Raw genomic sequence first — 22,745 nt, 5'->3', positions numbered from 1 at the left:
GGACAGGACAGGATGGACGGGGCTCCATCCACTGCTCTGAGAGGAGCTCCAAGCACCGGGATGGACTGAAGCTGTGGGAGGTCTCTGAGCAGGCCAGACCCCACATCTGAGCCAGGAAAGGGGCCACGTGGATTCACAGCCCTGGAGCTCGGTGAAGAGCCCAGACCGAACACCGCAAGTGCAAAGTGCTGCACCTGGGGAGAAGGCATCACCAACACACCTGGAGGCTGAGGGATGACCTTCTCGGCAGCACAGCAGCAGAAAGGGATCTCGGAGTCATAGCTGACTCCAAGATGAACATGAGCCACCGATGTGATGAAGTGATTGGTAGAGCTAACCACACTTTGTCATGCATTAGCAGGCGCATGATGAGCAGGTCCAGGGAGGTGATGCTCCCCCTCTATGTGGCACTGGCCAGGCTGCGGCTGGAGTACTGCATCCAGTTCTGGGCGCCGCTCTTCAAGAGGGGTGTGGATAACCTTGAGAGGGTCCAGAGCAGAGCCACTCGTATGGTTAGGCGCCTGCAGCTAAGGTCTTACAAGGAGAGATTGAGGGACCTGGATCTCTTCAGCCTATGCAAGGGAAGGCTGAGAGGTGATCTTGTGGCCATTTACAAATTCATCGGCGGGGAGGGGGGCAGCAAGAAATAGGAGATGCTCTATTTGCCACGGCACCCCTCGGAGTAACCAGGAACAACAGCCACAAATACACAGAGCGGGTTTAGGTTGGACATCTGGAAGAAGTTCTTCACGGTTAGGGTAGCCAGAATCTGGAACGGGCTCCCAAGGGAGGTGGTGCTCTCCCCTACCTTGGGGGTCTTTAAGAGGAGACTGGACAAACACCTAGCTCTTTCCTACACGGGTCAGGGGGTCGGACTTGATGATCTATTGAGGTCCCTTCGGACACTACCAACTATGAAATTATGACACTGCAGCGAGCTGTCCCACCAGATCTGTACTGCTCAGCTGGAAACATGGATGAGGAGGGAGGATTTCTGTGCTGGGAGCCTATTAATGTGCTTTTCCTGTTGCAGGGAAACACCATTACCATGGAAGTGGTTTTCCTAGTTGCAGGAGAAAACCACTTTCTTGGCAGGAGGCAGTACCCTGATGGATGTAATGCATAGTTAGTCTCCCACTTTGTCTTCCAGTGGGAAGATCTCAGCTATACAAGGACTTTATGGAAATGGGAGACTCCTCCCTCGCTTTCTCCTGTGGCCATACAGCTGAGGGCAAGCAAAACTCAGGGACATCTGAACCCCGATCCTCTTGGTGTGGGCCTGCACGGAGGATGCCCGTCAAAGGATTTGGAAGTATCTGATGCCCCAGGCAGGGGTGGAGGAAGCTTGCTGGTAGCAAGGCTTCATGTGGTTCTTGGATGACTCATGGATTTGGAATTGATTTGGCTGATTTGATTTGGGACATGAGCATTTTTCATTTAAAAAAAAAAAAGTGTTTGTCCCAAATTCAATTCTCTCCTCAAAGCTAGGGCTGCTCGGCCGGAGATCGCCCCACAAGAACGGGCTGCACGGCATGCTGGTGTGCTAGTGTGTCTCGTGCACTGCGGGTGCTTCCTGCTGGTTTGCTCCCTGGTCTCCAGGGAGCCCGTGGGTGAGAGCAGGGTCTTAGGGTTGCCAATGGCTGTGACCTGACCCGGTGTCTCCAATTGCGGAAACACAGAAATCGCTCTCGGGACGTGCAAGGCCATTCTCACACAGGGCTGGTGCTTGGGCCCAGCTGCTCTCGCTCCAGCTGTGCTGAGCAGTGACTGTCAGACATGACGATGCCTCCGTGTCCTGCTGGACTGTATCCCAGGGCAGGCCCCCAGGTCCATCCGCACCTCCTTCACTAAGCCCAGGCTGACATGAGCATGTGCCCGACAAAGGCCCCTCTGCCCCATCCCCTCATGGACATGGCTCTTCTACCCTGGTCCCAGGGGCAGCTACTCTCCATTGTCCTCACAATTAGGGGCAGGGACTAGCTGCAAGGCCAGGGGTTGGCCTAGGATGGACCCCACCTGGTATCCAGCCCAGGTCCATGTCTCCTGCTGTTGACCCACTTCACCTTCCTCAGTCCCATTCCAGAAGCTCGAGGTCAGCTCAGTGGATGGACACAGAAAAGAGCAGGAAAGGGATGAGGACAAAGGGACACAAGAGTGGAAGGGCCCACGTGGGCCCCTGACTGCAGGGCCTTGTGGCCACAGGCCATCACACAGCTGATGTTTAGCCAGAAGGGTGCACAACAAAAGCCATCCAGGCCCTGCTCCCCTGCATGCACAAAGACCTCTGACCCCGGGGACAGGTTCCCTTAGTGGGAAAAACCACCAAGCTAGAGAGAGTACAGTCTGGCCCAGAGCAGGAGAGACAACGGCCCACCCAACACCTTGGGCACCTGCAGGGGCAAGAATGTATTGGGTAAAAGATGCCCGATGATCCCAGTAAGTGGAACCAACCAGCCCACAGTCTTGGCCAAGCTGACCTGGGAGATAATCCCCCTCTTCAGTACGAGCAGGGAACCAGCCCCCCTGGGCCAGTCTCTCTCCAGTACAGCATCACCTTCAACTACCCCTGCCCTAAGGGCAGGAGTCAGAGGGGACCGGGCAGGGGGATGGCTCCTTTGGAAGAGACCTTTAGAGCAGGTCCTGGAGGGGATAGGAAAGAGTGGGGCAGTTTGCACCATGCCCTGGAGCAGGTCAGTCCGAGGCAGCAGGGACGTGGTGCGCAGGGAAGCTGATGCACACCTGTCTGTGTCGGCCCATCCCCTTACGTGCGTGTGACAGTAGGCGCGTGTGCACAAGACACTACGTCACTGAAGCAATGAGCTAGGGGGACGTAGCTTGTCAGTACGACATAGCATCAGTGGGCACAAACCATGATGCCAACACTGTATCACCATAGTGATGAACTACATTGCCATAGCTTGTCAAAAAAAATAACCGTGCATCTCTGGGACTGCACAGCCCTGGCAGCACTTGATTTAGTACTACATGTCCACAGTCCCAAAAGGATGACAGGAAATAGGTTGCAGCTGAAGCAACCAAGAGCTCTGTCCTGAGCTGAAGGGAGGCCACGGCATCCCTCACAGCACAGGGAGCCCCTCGCTCGCCCCAGGGCCACGGCTGCCCCTGCCCGTCCCAGGAGAACATGTGCTGAACTCTTGTCCAAACACAGAAGAAACGTGCTTTCCTCAGTGGTCCCCGTGGCTCCGTTAAGCCAGCTCAGGTCTATGCAGGGACACTCAGGAGACAGAGCCCAAAGTGCCTGCCTGACTGTAGCAGGCCAAGTGACAGCCTGGTTTGTCCCCAGCTAAGGGCCATCCGCATTTCCACTGCAGACCCCAGCAGTGCGCTGAAGGGCTGCTCCTGGGCACACAGACCAGCTCTCACGGGAACAAGCCGGTGTCTTTACCTGCACGGTGACTATTGCAGAAGGGGTCCCTGAGCCCACAGCCCTGAGCAGCCTTTACACTCCCTGGTCCATGCCATTGCAGGAGACAGGGAGACCTGGACCGTACGTAGCAGGATCCCTCCTCACATGGGATCCCCTGGGCTCTGGCCCTTCCGCGGCCTGCAGTGGGGTGAGGGGCAGGACTCTACCCTGGAGCGCACGGCCAACCTTAACTCTGCCCTGCCCGGACCCCAGGTACTAGTCCCACAGCCTGGATCAATGTAGGATTGGGGCTGCAGTACTGAACCAAGGGAGCCTTGTTGTTAAATATGCTTTAGAGGTTCCCCCTCCTCAGGGAATCACAGCAGGGCAGAGATCGGGATGTTCAGGGACTGTGTCTGCATTTCCAGCCTGCAGCAGCTTCTTTTCAGTTTCCCCTGAGCTTTCCTTGGTGTGTAACTCTGGGAAGGGGGCCCATTACACCCCCCTTGCAGTGTGTTTCCCCCATAAGTTGCTGACAGCTCCTTTCACCCCATCTGGAGGGGCAAAGGGTTTCAGAGATTTCATACACTTTCGGACTGGAAGGGACCTCAAAGATCATCAAGTCCACCCCCTGCCCCGGAGCAAGAAATCAGCTGGGTTCAAAGGATCCCAGCAAAATAAGCATCCAAACGTTTCTTGAATGAGTCCAGAGTAGGCGCCTGCACCGCTTCTGGAGGGAGTCTATTCCAGGTCTTGGTGGCTCAGACAGTAAAGACATTTTTTCTTATGTCCAGCCTAAAACAGTCTTGGAGGAGTTTATGATCGTTAGTCCTTGTTTTTCTTTGGGGAGCTCTGGTGAACAGATGTTCCCCCACATCCTGATGCAAACCCCTCGTGTACTTATAAGCTGCCACCACGTCCCCCCGAGCCTGCGCTTCTCCAGGCTGAAGAGTCCCCCGGCTCTCAGCCTCTCTTCATAAGGCCTGTTCTCCTGCCCTCTGGTCATGTGCACGGCTCTCCTCTGGACTCTCTCAAGCGTCTCAACGTCCTTCTTGAATTGTGGAGCCCAGAACTGGATGCAGTACTCCAGCTGCAGCCTCACCAAGGCCGAGTGCAGTGGGTTTGGGAACCCAGGTGTGCTGTGGCCAAGGGGACAGTGAGGGACAGCCCCTGCATGTATAGGTACAGTGGAAAGGCCATTGCTTGGTGCTCTTCATCACTGTGTCCAGTCTCCATCCGTGTAACACGTCTCTCCTGCTGTTTGTTTCAGAGAGGCGCCGTGCAGACAAAGGTAACTTTTCTTCATGGATTTCCCTACGGAGGGAAGGGGGAGGTCTCATGCTGTGCAGCTGGTGTCCCAGCAGGCCTTCAGGGCTCTCCTTGGAGAAGCTGTGTGTGATGTGTGCTGAGGAGCTCCCCAAGAAACCTCATCCCCAGCACCCCCAGCCTGCTGCTCTGTCCCCCCCCCACCCCTGTGCAGTGCTGCGTGGGAGCCCCAGGGGCAGGGCTTGTCTCTCCAGGAGCCAGGGGCTAAGGGGCAGGATGCATATGGGGGGAAGGCACAGATTAGAGGGGCTGGATTAGTTGTAGCTTGAGAGAAGGAGGGTGGTGAGAAATTGGGCTGTCAGGATTTAGGGGAGGCTACACCAGCAGAGTTACAGAGAGTTGGCAACCATGGTACTGACTCGTGTCTTTATTTTCTCTCCTCCCCTTTCCTTCCTGGGACCCTTGGCAGAGCTGGGTAAGTTGTGGTTTTGGTTTTTGCAGTGTCTTGTCCACTGACATGTGTCCTGTGGGGTTTGTGCCTGGTTGTGTGACCTCTGGTTTCTGGTTATTTCAGGACTTGCCCGAGCCCGACAATATGCAGGTAAGTGGAGCCAATGCTTCCTCAGAGACTCCTGGTCTTGTCTCCCCAGGGACCTTTGCTTTCTGCTCTGCCCTGACACCCCTCGCAAGCACTACCAGGTGCAGTCACAATGCCCCTGCCTGTGTGCACAGGAGACAGGACGCTCCCCAGAGAAGTTGCTCTGGGGAAATGCTGGGGCCAACCGATTTCAGTGGGGCTGCCCTGGACGGGGCTCTTCAGCCTCCTGCTAATGAGGGGTCGAGCTGCTCCCTGCTGTCACCGAGTGTGGAGGAATCGCCCCTCCAGTCCCCCCTGCTGTGACCAGGCAGCGCTCCCCCCCCACCATGTTTCATATACCACCAAGCTGGGACCTGGGCTGCAGACATGCCTGACCCAGGAGGACCTGCTCTCTTTGTCTCAAGTGTCCCTGCCACTGCAGGCCATGTGACTGGCCATCTCACCTGGCAAGGGCTGATGTCATTGGGAAACACCGGCCCGCAGCCAATGGGGCTGCTGGTGGTGGGATTTTAGTGATGAGGTCACAACAGGTATATACAAGGGGCCGCATGAGGAAGGGGAAGGGGACATATTTTGGGACCATGGAGCAGGCACGCGGGTTGTGCAGCTCTTTCAGACTCCAGATCCATGTGCGAGCAGCTTACCAGAAACGTCCCCAGGAACGGTGTTCTTGGAGCGTGGCACAAGGCTACCAGGCTGCTTCTGTTTGCTCAGACGTGCTCTTTGGATACTTCGCTGGCTTGTCCCCCTCCCTGAGCCTCCCCTCCCCACCCAATAAAGCTATCCGCTGTAGCAAGCTTTATGGTACATGGTTGAGATGGAAGGGACCTGCTAAGGTGGGCTCGGCTTTTTACTCCCCCCCTGCCCAGGAGGTGACAGGGGAGTGCTTCAGGCCTATAGAAGCACCCCAGATCCCCAAGGACTACAGGGCCTGTGTATCCCGGGTGGCACAGGGCCCAGACAGAGACCTGAGTCCGGGTGGTGGCAGCATTACCCCAGGCTTGTGGGTGTGCTGCGGAAAGGGGACGGCCAGGCGTAGGCACCCCAGGGACACACCTGGAGCTTGGTAGCTGGTCGGGTGCAGTGAGGCAGGTGGCTCAGCACAGGAACACCCCCACTGGCCCGCCACACCATCCATGGGCCTCACCACTCCCCCCTCTCTGCTGCTGCAGCGGCAGGTAGTGGGCAGAGGGCCAGGACAGCTGCTTATTGTTAGGGTCACTGGGGTGAGGAACCAGGCTCCAAACCTCGTCCACCAGAAGTGTGAGATCTCCGCCAAGGGAGAGAGGAGCTGCACCCCATCCGGGCCTTTAGTGCCCAGGCAGCAGGGGAGATGGACACGAAGGGAGTGTGGAAGTCAGTGGGATTGGAGAGCTGCAGGGTGAGGGGTGAGGAAGGGGCAAGAGCAGAGCATGCAGGGTGGGGGAAGGGAACTTGGCCTGGATGATGAGATAGAAAACGACTGATCTGTGGTGCTGGGGTCAGGAGAGAGAAGCCCGGTAGCAGAGTCATGTTGCTTTGGGGGCTATAGGGCTGAGAGGATGGAGCCACAGTCTGCAGGTGCTGGGCAAGCTCTGGCCCCGGGGCTTGGCTGCAGGCTGGGGAAGGAGGGAGGGAAGGAGGAGATGCTGCAGTCAGGGGCCCTGACAGGCAGGAGCATCAGCTCAGCCCTGCTCCCCTCCTTCCTGGCTGCCTGGGAGGGGCAGCAGAGCCCCCCGAGCCCCCATGGGTCCTGCTCTGCAGGCTGCTCAGTGGACTGGTCTCAGGGGGCTCCTGGCTGCAAGGTGCTGTTCCCAACCATGGCTCCCAGCACAGCCTGAGCACCCACATCCCAGTGCTGCAACAGCGACAGGGCAGGAGCCAGCCTGTGCGGCAGGGAGGGCGGCAGTGGGCTGTCCGGCTGAGGGGTTGCTGGCTGAGGGCTTCTTCTCCCAGCCACGCAGCCAGCACGTCTCTCCCTCCCTGCTGCTTCCTCCTGGTGTCCTTCCCTCTCTTTCCCTGGCACCCACGTCCTCTCCCAGCTGCCGCCAGTCTGTGCCCAGCTGCTCCCTTTGCCTTTAGTGCCCAGGGAAACCCCTCTCCTTCTCCCGCGGGCAGCTCTTGCTCAGGCCGTGTGTGTTTCCTGGGCTTTGGACGGTGTCTTCTGTTACTCCAGGTTCCTCCCTCCAGGAAGGGGCTTCACTACTTCTTCCCTGAGGCAGCAGGGAGGGCAGAAAGCAGCCTTCAGCCAAGCCTGGGGTTGCCCAGAGAGCACACACACACCAGTGCAAGCACCAGCCCCTCCAGGCAACAAGAGATGCCAACCCAGATGCCTGGGTCCCTGCAGCTGTTCTGTGCCCAGGGGGGTGCAAACCAGCAGTCAGTGCAGGCCTGACCCGCACAGAGCTGAAGCCAAGCAGACACTTTCACTTGGGCCTGGTACACACGTGCCTGGGTCTGGGAGGGTCAGTCCCATAGATCTTAAATGGCTTTGATAGCCCAGGTCAGCTCTGTTGTGTGGGTGACCCCTGGGGCTGTCATGAGTGGAAGAGACTCTTCAGGGAAACCTAGCATGCCTCCCTCCTTACACGGATGCACACGCCCAGCCATGCAGAGCTGTCACCATCCCTTGTGGGTCAGATGAGCCCGGAGCCAGAGTGACCATGGGGAGGGACTGCGCTGGGCCACTCTGTGCCCAGATCGGGGAGTGAGAGCTCGAGCCCGAGCTCTGCGTGGATCCCTCAGCCCCGCTCTGGTCCTGGCTCTGGCAGGTTGTTGAGTGAGCAGGGGATGGAGAGCACACACGTTCCCTGGGGTTGTGGGCCAGTCCCTGCAAGAACTGTATATGTGGGGTGGGGTGGGGGGTCTGCCCATGCATGCAGGGGTCTGTGCATTTGGGGACAGACAAGACACTCTGGGAAGAGAGGTTCAGCTGGAGCCACCTTTGTTTTTTTGCCTGGTTTTGGGTGAGAGCAGGGGCCAATTTCCTCCTGCTGTGACATTTCCAATGCAAATGTCACAGCAGATTCAGGGAACAGAGCAGAGGGGATATTTTTTTGAAGTGCTCTGAACAGATCCCCGCTCCCAAGCTGCTCATCCTCCCCATCCTGCCCTTCCATAAGTGCTGGGGGTCCCCTGTTGTTGCCTTGGCCTATCCATGTCCTATCAGAAGCCATTGGGGTTTGTGCTCCTACATGTTTCCAAGTGTTTCCCTAGAGCAAGTGTAACTCAGATGTGTTTCAAAACTGCCATCTCTGTGTGCAGCATCTGCCACAATGGAGGCTGGCCTACAGCAGCTGGGCCCCACGGGCATGGGGTTATCCAGTACTCCGGGGACAGAAGGCCCCAGACCCAGCAGTGCCCCAGGGCTGGTCTGCACAGGGCGTCCTTGGCCCAGTGCAGGATCTGCAGCGCGGACCCCAGAGCAGATGCACAACAGGGGTGAGCTGGGACTTGTGCCTGGTGCAGCTGAGCCCAGAGGGAGGGGCAGTCCCTGGGGAAATGCCTCTCCTCACTCAATGGCCCCAGACTCATGAGCAATGGGCCCTGTTCTGCGGTGCTTAGTGCCCCTGTCAGTGCTCCCCCTGCCCTTCCCTCCCCTCCCCACCCCGTGCGCCCAGCCCCATGCACGGCCCTGCCCTGGGCTGGGCTCTGGGGAGGCGCTGGCTGTGGGGGGGCCCTGGCTGCAGTCCTGTGCCCACAGGGCTGGGGCATGGGGGTCCCCGCTGGGGCAGAGCAGCCCAGCCTGGGGTGGCAGGGGCAGCACCCACCTGCTGTCAGCAGCAAACAAAGTGACCCCGGCCCAGAGCACAGAGACCCCCGGGCCCTGTCTTCTTCTCACCCTTGCCAGCCCCTTCCCCCGGGCAGGCTGCTCCGCTGGGCCCCTCTGCTCCTTGCTGTCTCCCAGCCCGTCCCCCCTGTCCCTCCAGTCTACCTGCCTGCCCCCCTCGCCCCCTTCCCAACAGCGCCTGTGACACCAGCTCATGGGGAAGGCGCTGCCCCTCTTGCCCCATCACCCCCGAGCTGTGCTAGTGGGGCCAGGCAGCCAAGCCTGGGGTGGGGGAGGGGCAGGACAGGGACCTGCTGGTATGACATAATCTCATGCCCCTCCCCCACCTGGGGCCTGCCCTGCACCCACCCCATGGCCCCCGCCCCCTCTCCTCCCCCCTGTGGGTGCACCACCCGGCCCCCTAGCCCCACTCTGCCCCAGGGATGAAGAGGTCTGGTGGGAACATCCCTCTCTGCCCTGGGGCCATTTCCTGTTCCCCCATTTCCCCTTGGGGCGATGGTGATTTCCCAGCAGGGACTGACCCACGATTCCTGGGATGCGGTGAATTCTCTGTGATTCTGGGGACCCGCCTGCCCCGGCCCTGACCCGTGACTCTCTCCCCAGTGGACGTGACTCTGGACCCAGACACGGCTCATCCCAACCTCGTCCTGTCTGAGGATCGGAAATGTGTACAACACAGAGACACCCGACAGCATATGCCCGACACCCCGGAGAGATTTGATCCTTGTCCCTGTGTCCTGGGCTCGGAGGGGATCACGGGCGGGAGGCGCTACTGGGAGGTGGGGGTGGGAGACAAGACAGAGTGGTACGTGGGCGTGTGCAGGGAGTCTGTGCGCAGGAAGGGGGATGTCACACTGTCACCTGGCCGTGGACACTGGGTCGTGTGGCTGGAAGATGGAGGACACAAGCCCTGCACCTCCCCCTGGATCCCCCTCCGCGTGCACGTGCGGCCCAGGCGGGTGGGGGTTTTCCTGAACTACGAGGGGGGCGAGGTCTCATTTTACAACGTGACCGACAGGTCCCATCTCTTCACTTTCACTGACACCTTCTCCGGGACCCTGCGCCCTTTCTTCAGTCCTGGTCTCAATGCTGGGGGCACCAACGCGGCTCCCCTGACCCTGTGCCCGGTCCCAGCCCAGCCCTGAGGGAATCTCGGTCCCTGCCATGACCCACGGGGGGCACAGACTGTCCCCTCCCCGTGCCCCGACTGCCACCCCTCGGTGTCCCCAGGGTGGGGGGCAGGCTGACGGGTCAGGTCTGGGGTCTCCAACACAGGAGCTGCTCCAGCCTGGACCCTGGTGCTGCCCAGGCCCAGGTGTCATCTCCCAATCCCCACATGCAGGGGCGATGCTTAGGGGCTGCACACAGGTGCACGTGCACCCCCTGAGCATTGCAGTGCACTCCCTGCAAAAAGGTGCCGCCGACACTGTTAGCAGTAATTGCAGGCAGTCCATGATCAGCCCTGGCCGCCACCGGTGCTGCTGGCGGTGCCTGTGGGTCTTCACTGATCCCTGGTCAGCACTCACCACCACCACCCCAACCCCTGCCACCAACAGTGCCGACAGCTTCTTTGGGAGCTCCCCACTGACCACCACTGGGGTGCAGCAGCCGCCGATGGAGCTGTGCTCTCCCCAGCCACTGGGGGCAGGTGCCATTCATGCCCACACGCATACCACCCCCCTGGGAGGGACTGTCTCCAAACTCTCATCCTTCACTAACATCACTACAGTCACTCTGGGGTTTTTATTTTGTTAATTTGTTTGCCTCTCTCAACAGTGTTTCCCTTCCCCCCCGTCCCCATCCTCTCCCCTCCTTCTATTCCCTTTTATATTTAAAATAAATACCTTTGCATTGTACACCTGCTGTCTGCACATCATTTCTTACCCTCTGATGAGTGAGCACTTGCTCCCGAAAGCTGATGCATCTGGGATTCAGTGAGTCTGGTGGTGCTCAAGCTTTCTGGTTCTGGTGTGTGAGTCCAGAGTCACACACCACGGGCCTCATGTGGGTTGATTGGCACAAGTGTCCCAGCACACGTCACATTGTGCCTGAGTGCCCGGGGTACAGGGTGCCTGGGGGTGGGGAGCAGCAGGGAGGGGAGATCAGCATCCCTAGCGCTGCTCCTGGCAGTGTAGCCACTAGTATTTTTTCACCTCCTGCCCCTGGGTTTGGTGCCCAGGGCACGTGTCCCAGTCTCCTATTTCACTCTGCTACTGTCTATGGCTCCCGACATCTCCAAAATAACCGCCATCACCAAATCACTGGACCTGTGGGGTTGCATGACTTGGCTCTGCAGGCAAGATCTGGCCCATGGGCCAGGGATTGAGGCCTCCTGAGTCTATAAGGTGCATCTCTATCCTGCTTCTGTCGGACTTCACGCTAACACAGCTAGCTGCCTCTCTCACTACACAACAATAGTTCTCCAATATTTTTAGAGTCAAGATCCCCACTCATTAGACTCAAGGCACCCTCAGAAAATGCCTGCTCTTCCTTTTCACTTGCTTTGCTACTGAAAAATAATATAGCAGTTCTTCTGGTGCAAAGAACTCAGAAAGGCCACAATGGATCAGAAATGGTTTTGACTCTGGATTCTTATTGCAAAGCTTTGTGTTGCTTTTGTGAATCGCGTATAGGTGTTTGCACATCTACCAGAGCTAAGGAGCTCACCACACCTGGATGGGAAGCACTGATCCAGATCAAACTGATGTCAAAGTCCCTTTTCACCCCAACATCTCCACTGTACTGGGCCAGATACTGCCTGTGTGCCTCCATCACAGTCTGTGCTGGTGCCCATCGCTGCTGGCCCGTGGGAACTTCTGATGGGCAGAGTCAGGAGGATCCTGATCCGCAGCCAGTTGCTGCCCCAGGGATTGAGGGGGAGAAAGAAACAGCTCCACATCCTCTTCCCTGTGAAGCACCATGGCTAGAGGGACCCAGACACGTGCCTGTGTCAGCAGGGCCCTATTCAGTGTCACCCCCTCCTCAAACAGGGGATCAAGGGTTGTGTCTGCTCTTGCTCTGTTTCTCATTTGAGAATCACTGGGGGATACTGGGAGGCATGGGGGTAATGGGGGTCCCTAGGCAGGTACTGTGACGCACTGGGTGATAATGGTAGGCACTGGGAGAGCACTGGAGCTAATGGGAGATCCTGGGAGGGTATTGAGACAACTGGGTTCTCTGGGCATCGGGGTTGTCCAGGTGCCCAGGTCCTCTGTGACAGCCCTTCTCCCCCAGGATGCAGCCATCCCACTGTGCACTGCTGGCCATGGTGGTAGCTGGCCCAGTGCCCCCCAGCCCCTTCGCCCTGACTATGGACCCCATGGCAATGCTGGTGCCAGGGACTGAGCTGGGTCTGCGGCTGTCCCAGAGCCACAAGAGCTGTGACCCCCGAAACATGGTCCTGTTCCCCAGTGCCAGGGCCCTGCCTTGGGCCCTGCAGCCTGTGGCCCACAAGCACAGTCCTGCCCCAGTCCTGGGTTTGGCCCCTGTGGGAGGTGCCTCCGGGACCCGGGATGGCAGGTGGAGGCAGCATAGGGCAGGGCACAGCCTGGGTCTGCAGCAGGGATGCACATGGCCAGGAGCAAGGCAGGGCCCAGACCTGCTCCTGCCTGGCCCAGCCCTGGGGGTGCGGAGGGGCACCTGGGTGCACATCCTGTGGGGAAGGGGAGGGTGTGTCTCCCAGTATCCCCAGTGCCTCCCAGTATTCTGGCAGACCACTCTAGAGCTGCAATGTGTAGAGACAGAGGCTGGCAGGGTGCTCAGCACGGGACTCACCGAGGGCAGGAGCCGAGGTCTGGGCCCCACACGTGGAAGTGCAGTGGAAATGAGCTACAGCAGAGCGATGCAGCGACACCCTGGTGACAGCCGGCCCAGCACGAGACCTGGACGCTGCGCAGGCTGCTCGGAGGCCCTGCGGGATGCTTCGAGACATGGGGTGGGGGGCAATGGTGATAGGGGAACCTAGCAGGACACTGGGACATACTGGGAGTGTGGCAGAAATGCCACCGTCTGTGTCTCTCTCCAGAAACCTGTCCTGGTCAGCTTGGGACACTGGGGTCGAATCTCTAAGGGAGGGGGATTTTCCTCCCTGCCTCCGTGACAAAAGCCTGGTGCCAAGGGTGCGGTCCCTCTGGTCACCTGCGCGGGGGAGGGAAAAGCCCCTGCTCCTCTGACCAGGTGACCAGTGATGCTTTCTATATTGGTTTGCTAGTTGCCAGCACTGCTGGCGTCTACTGGACTGGGCTGCTGCGGTCAGACAGGCGATACAAGGGGCTGGGCCCAGAAGAAGGAGGAGAAGCCGTTTTTCCAGCATGGCCCAAGCATCAGGACACCGGGAGAGAGTCTGATCCATCTGAAACGCTCTCTCTGGAAATCTCCGAGCCGGATCTCTACCGTCTTCTGGATGATACTTGTAAGTGTTTGTAGGAGCGAGTCTGCCGTCCGCCCGTCTTGCTCAGCGCTCCCCTGCCTCGAGTGAGAAGGAGGGAAATGAAAGGATGCTCTTCCCTGAGGAGTGGGGTAAGATAAGGCAGACCACCCAGTTAGTTGTCTCCAACGGTGGAAGTCTTTATTTTACTCAGAGACAAAAGTATCTCCTTGCTAATCGTCTCATTAGCTGGTGGCGGTGGGTCGGCCGGCGAGGCAATGACTGGTTAAACTGGCGGCAGCGGGTTGGCCGGTTAGGCAATGACTGGTTAAACTGGCGGCGGCGGACTGGCCGCGTGCATCAGGTCTGGGTTGCCCCTGCCCTGCAGCCTGGCCCGGAGGTGAGCGTCTCCCCCCTTGTCCCGTCTCCCGGCACAGACTCGCCGCGTGTGTCGCTGCGCGCTGGTGCGCCGCCGACAGCCGTGCCTCCGCGCTCCACGCTCCCTGCGCCCGGGGGGCAACCTCTGCCACCGCTCCCCGATCCTGTGTGCGGCGGGGCGGTCAGCCCTTCCCGCTCCCGGGGCGCAGGCCTGCACCCGGGACTGCGTTTTGCCTAGTTTCACCCTTGGTAACCTCGGCTAAAGTCCCGTTACCCCTAGACCTGCCCGTGGTGCACCTGCCCATGCAAGAAAGAGTGCGGTTAGCCTTGGTTATGACCTCGTCACATGGCGACTCGTGTTCATTTTGGCATGAGGCAGGACTCCGAGGTCTCTTTCCAGGGCTGTGGTGCTCGAGTGGGCAGGACTTGGGTCCCAACCTGCAACGAGCAGCACCCACATCCCAGCCCTTCCCCTGGCCGCCTGCAGCCAAGCTGCTCTCATTTCATATGCCAGCTGTTTGCAACCTCACAGCAAGGATCTCTGCTCTGGCAAGATAAGGCCTGTGCAAGGGTGAAATAAGTGCAGGTTTATGGGCTAAATCAAGGTTGAAATGAAGGTGTTTGAAAGGTGTGAATGGGCTGGAGCTCCATGTTTTTTGCTGTTCCCGCTCCTCCTCCCTGGGCCCCTCCGGAGGCAGCGCAGGCTCCACCTGGATCCGTTAAACTGGAAACGAGACACAGGAGACGTAGCAGCCGGAGGGACGGCAGCAGTGGGCAGACACTGACCTGGCACTCAGCTGCACCCGGGGTCACTCCCTGCACCGGGGGGAGGAGATGCCCCCTCCAACACACCGCCCACTGCGGGGTCCCCTGCGCTGCTTCCGGCAGTAGGGCTGTGCAAGTCGGCAGTGCTCCGATCCGGCTTCGGATCCGGCCACTTAGGATGGCAGTGATCCAGTCTGGAGCTCCAGACCGGGTTTCCGCCTTGATCCGGCTGAAGTGGCTCCGAAGCTTCAGAGCCGCGATCTGGCCACAGGCTATAATGGGGAATCAATGGAAGATCTATAACTTGGTTGTGTTTTTTCAATTTGGATGAAATTGGTAGGGATGGTAGCCTCTGTGGAGGGCACTAAGTGTGCCATGTTTTAAGAAGATTGGTGTAGGGGCTTGGGGGAACTGCACCCCAAATTCTTGAAAGCCAAACGCATGTCACAGCTGTGTGTTACAACACAGGGGGGACAAACCTGCAGGGGTGGTGGCTCGTACTGAGGCCACAAAGCCTGCCAGCTGTGTGTGTCCTAGACCAGGCCTGAGTGCGTGCTGGGCCAGCCGTGTGTGTCTCATGGGGGGACTCTGTCGTTTGGGGCCCTGCACCCCAAGCTGCTGACAGGCAAAACTCGTGATGTGGGTGGGTGACACTGTGTGTGTGTTAAGGTGTGCCCTTCCTGGCGCTGGGGCCTCTGCACAACACAGCAGTGTGCCCCACTGAGGCCTCCTCCTCCCCTACAGCCTCACGCCCGGTCCTCCGCTCTACCTGACAGCAGGTACAATAACTCAGCTGGCTCAACGCCAGTAGCATCAGCATCAGCATCAAAGGTACCCACACAGAAGTGTCACAGAGCCTGTCGTTTCATACAGGAATTGACAGCGAGAAGTAAAGATGTTGTGTTGTGCTGTGTTGTGTTGGACATATGATGTTATTCACAGTGTGTGATGGCTCATCTTGTGTTTTTATGTCTATACATGTATTATGAAAAAAAAGGAGTACTTAAAAAAATGTATCTTTGGACGCTTTAGTGTTGCAAACCCCTTCGTCAGGCTGAGGAAGTACCTGCAGCTGGTCGTGGGTGGAAGGAATAGTAAAGAAGCCAGCGGCTGGCTTGGCCCACAATGCAGGCGAGAAAGCCAGTCAGTGAAAATGGAAATGGAGGTGTCGGGGGGGAGGGACAGGCTGGGGTGGGGGGTAGGGGGGAAAGGGGGTGTAGGAGCACAGGTAAAAGTGCAGAGGTGCCTGGGCTGTCAGGTGTCCGGCCGGGCGCAGCGTGCCAGACTCCACTGTGTGCACTGAGTCCAGGAGTTTCTGTACCGACTGCCCAGGAGGCTGATGAAGTGCAGTCTGTGGTCCAGCTCTGAAAGGTGGTTTGTACAGTCAAACACGCACCTGACCTCATCACCAGAACTGAAGCCACCTTCCTACAGCTCAAAACCTAAAATCTGCCAACTCTGTCCTGTACCCCGCAACCTGCCCACCAGAATCTAGCAAAGACAACAGACCCCGACTCCCCGTGGGGCACACTCCTCGCCAGAACAACACTCTGCCTCCAGTCTCTCAGGCCTGACCCTGACAGGAACAAATTGCAATGCAAACCACTTTTCAGAGCTGCACCTATGAACTGAGGCCGGGCGTATGATCCAGGCAGCAGCCACACTCATCCTGCGCTGCCAACTCAGTCACTTCGCCCTGCGCCAGGCTGGGGGCAGGTCCCACCTGGCAGGAGCCACATCTGGTGCCTGCCCGTGGGGCAGCAGCCGCAGCAGTGGGAGTGGCACGGGAGCAGAGCAGGGCGCGGAGCGGTGGCACCGACTGGAGCAGCCCCCGCTGGCTGCAGCCTTTGCCCAGATGTGGCTGCACCTCATGGCTCAGCCCGCACCGCACCCCCTGCCTCGGACCTGCTTACACGAGCGGGCCCTGAGGGGCCTGGAGCTGGGACTTGGTCCCACGTCGGTCACACAGGGACAGGTACCACTGCTGGTGGGCCCGCCCTTCAGCTCCGGTGTCTGCCCCTTGGAGAACAGCCCCCGCCACGTCTTCTTTTAGGTGGCGTCCGGCAGCAGTGTGGGGCCCATGGGCTTAGCTCTGGCCCGCTCCCGACCAATGCTGGGGAGGTGGGGAGGGGGCAGACCCGGGGCCGAGCCGGGGAACTGGATGCTCCCTCCCGTCGGCTGGTGCTGGGCTGCACCACCGGGCTGCAGGGGATGTCCAGGGGGCTGCCCAGGGCGGCTGTGGGGGGTGTCCGGGGCTGCCCAGAGCAGGCTGCAAACACCTTTACCTTGTTTTACCTTTTGTCTTTCTAATTTCTCCCTATTTACACTTTCACTGACATCCTGCCACACTTACAGCTTCTCTCACTCCTTGGAGTCTCAGACCAGCAGAGACTTCCTATGCTTGAAGAAGGGTGACTGCGCCCGAAAGCTTGCCAAGAACTTTCTTCCAACTACTCAGTTGGTCTAATAAAATATATTGCATCTTCTCAAAGAGCCTTGCCTTTCTAACACAGGCCTCTTGGCTTGGGTGAGCCCGGGCAGAACTGTGTACTGCCCCCCCACCCCCACGACAGAGCCCAGCCCCTCCAGCAGCACACTCAGCTTTAAGACCAACACTTCCCCAGCCCGCTGTCCCTAAAACACACACAGCTGGAGGTGGATTAGGTCCACTCAGGTCCCCAACACCCCTTCTCTGCACCAGGCCTGTAGGCAAGATGCCACCATCCCCTTGGGGTGGCCGTGGCCTGTTTTCAGTCTCTTTGCTTTGGGGGCATGGACTCAAGTTCCTCCGTCCGGTGACAGCGGTGCCTTGATTTGAAGTGAGCGCAGGACAGGAGTGGGTGGAGGGGACCTGCTCCTGTCGGCAGCCCCGCGGCAGTGCTGACAAGTCCTTTGCTGCACAGCAGGGTTTAATTTGAGACCTTGCAGTGATCTCTGCCCGTGTCCACACAACAGGGTCTCCCCGGGGTTTCTCATTTATCCTGGGAAATGAAGACTGCTCTGTGGTTGAGGTGGGGAGGAGGGGAGGAGGCAGTACTTCTCCTTTGCCAAGGTGTAACTTTACTTTCTGTATAAAAGGACTTTTGTGGTATTTTATGCCCGACTCCATTGAAAAATCCCTCCATGGGGAGTGGTAAGAGTCAACACCCTTTCTGTAATAATCCCCAGAGTTTTGCTGAAGACAAAAAAAAAAGCAAAGGGAGGCAAGGGGGCAAGAAAATAGAAAAGGGCAGTGATGCAAAGGAGAGGTCATTCAGGATGGAAAGAGCTGCGCTGTGGAGACACTGCATTTTGAAATGAAATGTAGATTTAATGTCCAGGGTGCTGCATCCAGCTTTGAACTTCCCTCTCATTCGCTCCTCCCCTTCTCTTTCTGCCAAATGTATTTCTCAACGGACAGCAAACCTTTTTTGTGAAGACTGAAATAAAATTAAGGTATTAAATATGTGGGGTTTCTCTTTCTTGGACCTTTCATTTTCCCTGCTGGACAAGGCATGGGATGAAGGGTGCACTTTTGTTCTGCTGTTTTCTATTTGTAGCATGCTCTCCGTGCTGTTCAAATAATCTGGAGGAGTGAATCTCAGCCAGGGTGAGTGGGCACTCTGGGGTGCCATCAGATTTTTTTTAATGGTGCCACACAATATTAGTGCTGCTAGTTGTGTCTAGATCTGCATATGAATCATGAATAAAATGCAGACATTTCAGAAAGGAATCAATAACGTAAATAAATTGTGGATTTACTCTGCCATGTTTGCTTTGAAATATCTGTTGGTTTGGTTATTTTTTTAATTCAAAGAATAATAGAAAGTTACAACAAACAACCATACTTGTCAAGGATTAGCTCAGTCTACTAGTATGTGCACTGTATTCACTTGCACTGGCTGGGAATTGAACCCAGGTCTCCTACATGGCAAGCAGGAAATCTACCATAAACCACCAATGCTTGAGGTAGCAAAGCTCCTGATGAAACTCCTGGAAAGAAAAGGTGATGGTGACTCTTCCCTCCACTCCAGTTCACTCCAAGGAGAAACAAGCCAGAGGTTTTGGGAGCTCTTCAATGCCATGGCCCAAAGCTGATCAATAAGCCCTGGCCAGAACTGAAAGAAACAGCCTGCATTGGAAAAGAGGGGAAATGTCACCCTGGGGAAGTGATTGAGCCACCTTTGGTGTGTTTGTTTCTTTGTCTTTGCTTGCACAAGGACCCCAAATCCCTTTTTGAGCTCCTGCTTTCCACGCAACTCCCTCCTTTGCTGGGCTGGGTGCTGGGGGGATCCTGACCTGCAGTGATTAAAATCATCCGAGAATGTGGGCGCCCAAGAGAGGCTGGATGGACATAGCAGACGCCCGCATGTGTGGTGTCTGTGCTACAGACTGGGCATTTGGCTGTTCCTTTCCCTTTTTCTGGATTGATGTTTGCAGTCATCCTTCACTGGTCCCAGGGCAAGAGGGGGGAGATTTAAAAAAAAAATTCCCCATGTTGCAAACCAAATGAGCCAAATCAACTCCAAATCCGTGAGTCTTTGCAGAACCATAAGTGGCCTGACTACCAGCAAACATCCTCCAGCCCCATCTGGGACTTCAGATGTCCCCAACTCCTTTGAGGGGCATCCTACATGCAGGGGTTTGGATGCCCCCGAGTTTTGCTTGCCCTCAGCCATATGGCCACAGGAGCAAGCTTGGGAGGAGTCTCCCATGTCCATAAAGTGACATAAAGCCAAGATCTCCCCACTCCAGCAGCTACATTGGAGATGAATTATGCATTACCTTTGTGGGTACTACCCCAGTGCCAGGAAAGCGGTTGTCCCCCGTTGCGACTAGGAAAACTGCCTCGGTGGTCACGATGTTTCCCCTGCCAGGTAAGCAAAGGACTACACTCAATCTGATTTAATATATAAAGTTAAATATATTCATCCTCCATCATAAACCTTTCATCGCACAAGAAGAACTGCGCACGTGTTACAAAAAACACACCCATTCCCCTGGGGCTCCACACATCCACCTGCTGCCATAGACCTTTGGTCCAAAGAAACTCTTTAGGGTTTAAAATCTCAGTTGATTCCCTGTCCTTTTTGCTGTTGATGTCGCTGTCACTCCCACTGCTGCTGATCCTGTCGCCGACCTCCTCGCTGTCATCGGGTCCGGTTATGTCGCTGTCCTCTTCATTCTCACTGTACAGTTCCCCTTCCGTTGGGCTCTGGAGCAGCCTGTGCCAAGCATCTCTCTTCCACGTGGAGTTGACTGTCTCTTCTCCATCCTCTCCCGCTGATTTCTGGTAGTGGGATTGGAGCTCACTCAGAAATGTGATGAACTTCATCTGATGACCATGGAGTTAAAAGGAGCTACATCAGAACTATCGTCAGGATTGTCACCTCTCCTCATCGAAGGACATACAAATAATTAACACGGTAATCAACTATCATGGTTATCTAGTATACAGAATAAGTATGTAGCAGGGCACTGGGATGTACCTGATCCTTTAGGAGAGCAAGCAGTCTGAGAGGCTGGAAGAGGGCTCAGGCTGGAGCTACATGAGCCCAGCGTCTGCACCAGTCTGTTCGTTTCTCCCCAGCTACTACACAGTGCACAACTCCTGGCTCCGGGTCCCTGAAGGGAACTGGATTTTGGCTGAACAACTCTACAGGTCTGGAAACAGAGGCAAGTTTCTTGGACTGAGGAAGACTGGGTTTACAGGCAAGTGGTCTTTATGTTACACCTCTAAAGACTGAGGTGTCTGCCAGACGGCGGTGATGTTTCTTATTGATTTATGCTTAGCCTTGAACCCTGGGGGTGCAGACTCAAGGCTTGCTTAGAGAGCCAGTATCCCAGGAGCCCTCCCACTGAAGGTGGGACCCAGGGAGGGGTCCCAGAACTGAAAAAAGGCTGAGACCCAGATGACGAGGTCCAAGAGGCCCAAAGTCACCTGTGTCCAGGGCTGGGCGGTGGAGGGGTCTGAGAGCTCAAAGGGGCAGAGTGTGTAAGAAGGTAAATCAAAGGGAGAACACCTCTGAGGCTTAGGGCGTGGAGTAGGGGAGGAAAAGGAACCACACCGTTTGCCCTTAAGGCTAGGTCCCTGTAGGGCACCTGCAGTCAGGCCGAGAGGAACCTACCAAGGTTGGATGTCTGGATAGCGGCCCATGGGGCCTCAGACCCAGGGGAAACTTACTGGATTGGCGCTCACTCTAAGGCCTGCTAGCAGCCCCCTTGAATCAACCTGTAATGTTAAGAGCAAGGCACGGCTGGTGAACAATGAAGAGAGAGTGACATTAGAGCTGGAGCCAGGCAGGAGCAGCAAGGCTGCTAGGGGTGTCATGGCAGCCCCTGTGGCTGTGAGCCTGTCACAGCGTACTTCTATTTTTTCCTTTGAAAGGAAAATATAAAGTAGTGATAAAATTATGATCGCATAATTTGCGATTTAATGACTTATTTAAAATTGGTTTAATGGACCACCGATAGTAGAGTGCAGCCCCAACAGTTTTACACGGCAGGCCAGGCTGCCAGTGGCCAGTACATTCATGGGCTGGATCCAGGTGTTCCTGCTCTGGCACGTGGGTGGGCACCATCTGGCCAGGTGGGGGACAAACCGGCTTCAACACAGCGCTGATGGGGAAAGGAGCTTGACCCATCCTTGTGAAGAGGGAAAGAAGGCTAGCCAGGTGACCCTGTAGGGAGGGAAAGAGCGCGTGGCCCGGCCCAACCCGGCCCTGCAGGAAAGGAAGGGGACACGGTCCAACCCTGATCCCAAAGTGGGGGAACGTGGCCCAGGCCCACGGGGGAAAGAGGCATAGCTTGGCTCAGACCAGCCACGCAGGTACTGGGGCTTGGGGATTTGGCAGGGGAAAGTGGGGGGAGGCTGTGTTCATGGCCACCACTCGCTTGCTGCCAATTCCCCAGACCCATGGGGAGCCCCACAAGCCAGATGTGATGGCTCCATGGGGCTGCATTTGGCCCAGGGGCTGGAAATTGAGCAACCCTTGTCTAGTAGATGTATAATACAGCAATTTATATTTGCTTACAGAGATAATTAATAAAACATAGATATCAATGAAATGTTAGTTATAATCTCAAAAGATTAAAAAATACCTGTCAGCATTTTCATTTTTACACTCTCTGCCTTGTATGGATAGCCATTTTAATAATATAACGTTAGGTATCGTTTTCAAAAGATCCTGCCTGTTTGAAAATATGGAGAAGTGGAGCAGCTGTAAATGCTTCACAAGTTGTAGCACTGAAAGAAGAAGAAAAAAAAGTTAATTTCTCAGTAAGTGAATTATTTAACATTTTGGGCGCTAATAATACCCATGGTTAGTTCTGTAGACAAGAGATTTAGAAATCCTTTCCAAGAGTTACCAAAGTCCCATGTTCAATACAAATCACCACTTGCAAAGATATTAACAGAGCCAACGGTCTTCAAAGCAACCTTGAAAACAGCACAAGAAAAGCTGGCAAGTAGGGTCTGATGCTTTTCCACCACAAATCATACTAGCCTATCTTCAAAAAGGCCAAAAGGTTCCCAAACAGTTACGACTTTTATTCCCTACCAGCCATCACTAGACCTGAACTAGCAGCTTAAAAGTCAAAACTTGTCATTCTATTTTTAATCCGCCTTGGTTTTTTGCATTTTTTAATCTATTTTTAATCTTTCTTGTTTCCCCAAGAAAAGCCATTTTAAGGATCCAATCCCATTGACACTGAGATGAATGGGAGTCTTTTCACTGACTCTACAGAGTACTGAATCAAGCCCAAAGCATTCATAGTGGATGATTTCCTCTTTGGAACCCCGCCCCCCACTCCACAAGAGAAATATCCCATACTAAATCCTAAGATTAATGTAAAAAGATGATACTATCTCACCAGAGGAAAGTGTTTAGAGAGGTGAGAAACAGAATCTAATATTAATGGAAGGGTAATTATTGGTTCGGCTAGACACTTTTGCTTCTCTTTGCTCTAATTTCCCAACCTTAAAATACAGTGCACCTTCTCTTTGGGTGTGCATCATACAGTATTTCATGACAATACTTTACCCATTTAAAGGTAAAAATCCCAGTAATACAACATTCAAATTGGAAGATTTAAAATTATAGCAAAAACTAGAATAAATACCCCCCACCACAATTCTGCCTAGATAAGTCTTTTGGTTTCTATTTAACAAAAGAAGATTGATAAATATAATTCTTCCTACACGTTCAAGTTAACAGGAACAGAATGATTCATATACACTACAGTACTAAAGTAACTG

General features: G+C 55.9%; 1 protein-coding gene and 1 long non-coding RNA gene across 2 annotated transcripts; one reads left to right on the top strand and one right to left on the bottom strand.

Annotated features, from left to right (window-relative positions):
• Window positions 1-5,149: 5,149 nt before the first annotated feature.
• On the top strand, window positions 5,150-10,856 carry LOC132243332 (E3 ubiquitin-protein ligase TRIM39-like; the record flags this gene model as incomplete). Its single annotated transcript, XM_059724799.1, has 2 exons — window positions 5,150-5,234; window positions 9,604-10,856. Coding segments are annotated over 2 exons (627 nt in total), but the record flags the coding sequence as incomplete, so codon positions are not given.
• A 7,403-nt stretch (window positions 10,857-18,259) lies between these two features.
• LOC132248829 (uncharacterized) lies at window positions 18,260-20,400 on the bottom strand. Its single transcript, XR_009460275.1, has 3 exons — window positions 19,978-20,400; window positions 19,274-19,358; window positions 18,260-18,620 (listed from the first exon to the last, which is right to left on the bottom strand). It is a non-coding gene; the product is annotated as an uncharacterized LOC132248829 (long non-coding RNA).
• Window positions 20,401-22,745: the final 2,345 nt, after the last annotated feature.

Source organism: Alligator mississippiensis, chromosome 1, assembly GCF_030867095.1.
Source record: "Alligator mississippiensis isolate rAllMis1 chromosome 1, rAllMis1, whole genome shotgun sequence".
NCBI classification, from domain to species: domain Eukaryota; kingdom Metazoa; phylum Chordata; order Crocodylia; family Alligatoridae; genus Alligator; species Alligator mississippiensis.
The sequence above is the reverse complement of the archived record's forward strand: the minus strand, read 5'-3'. Positions and strand labels throughout refer to the sequence as shown.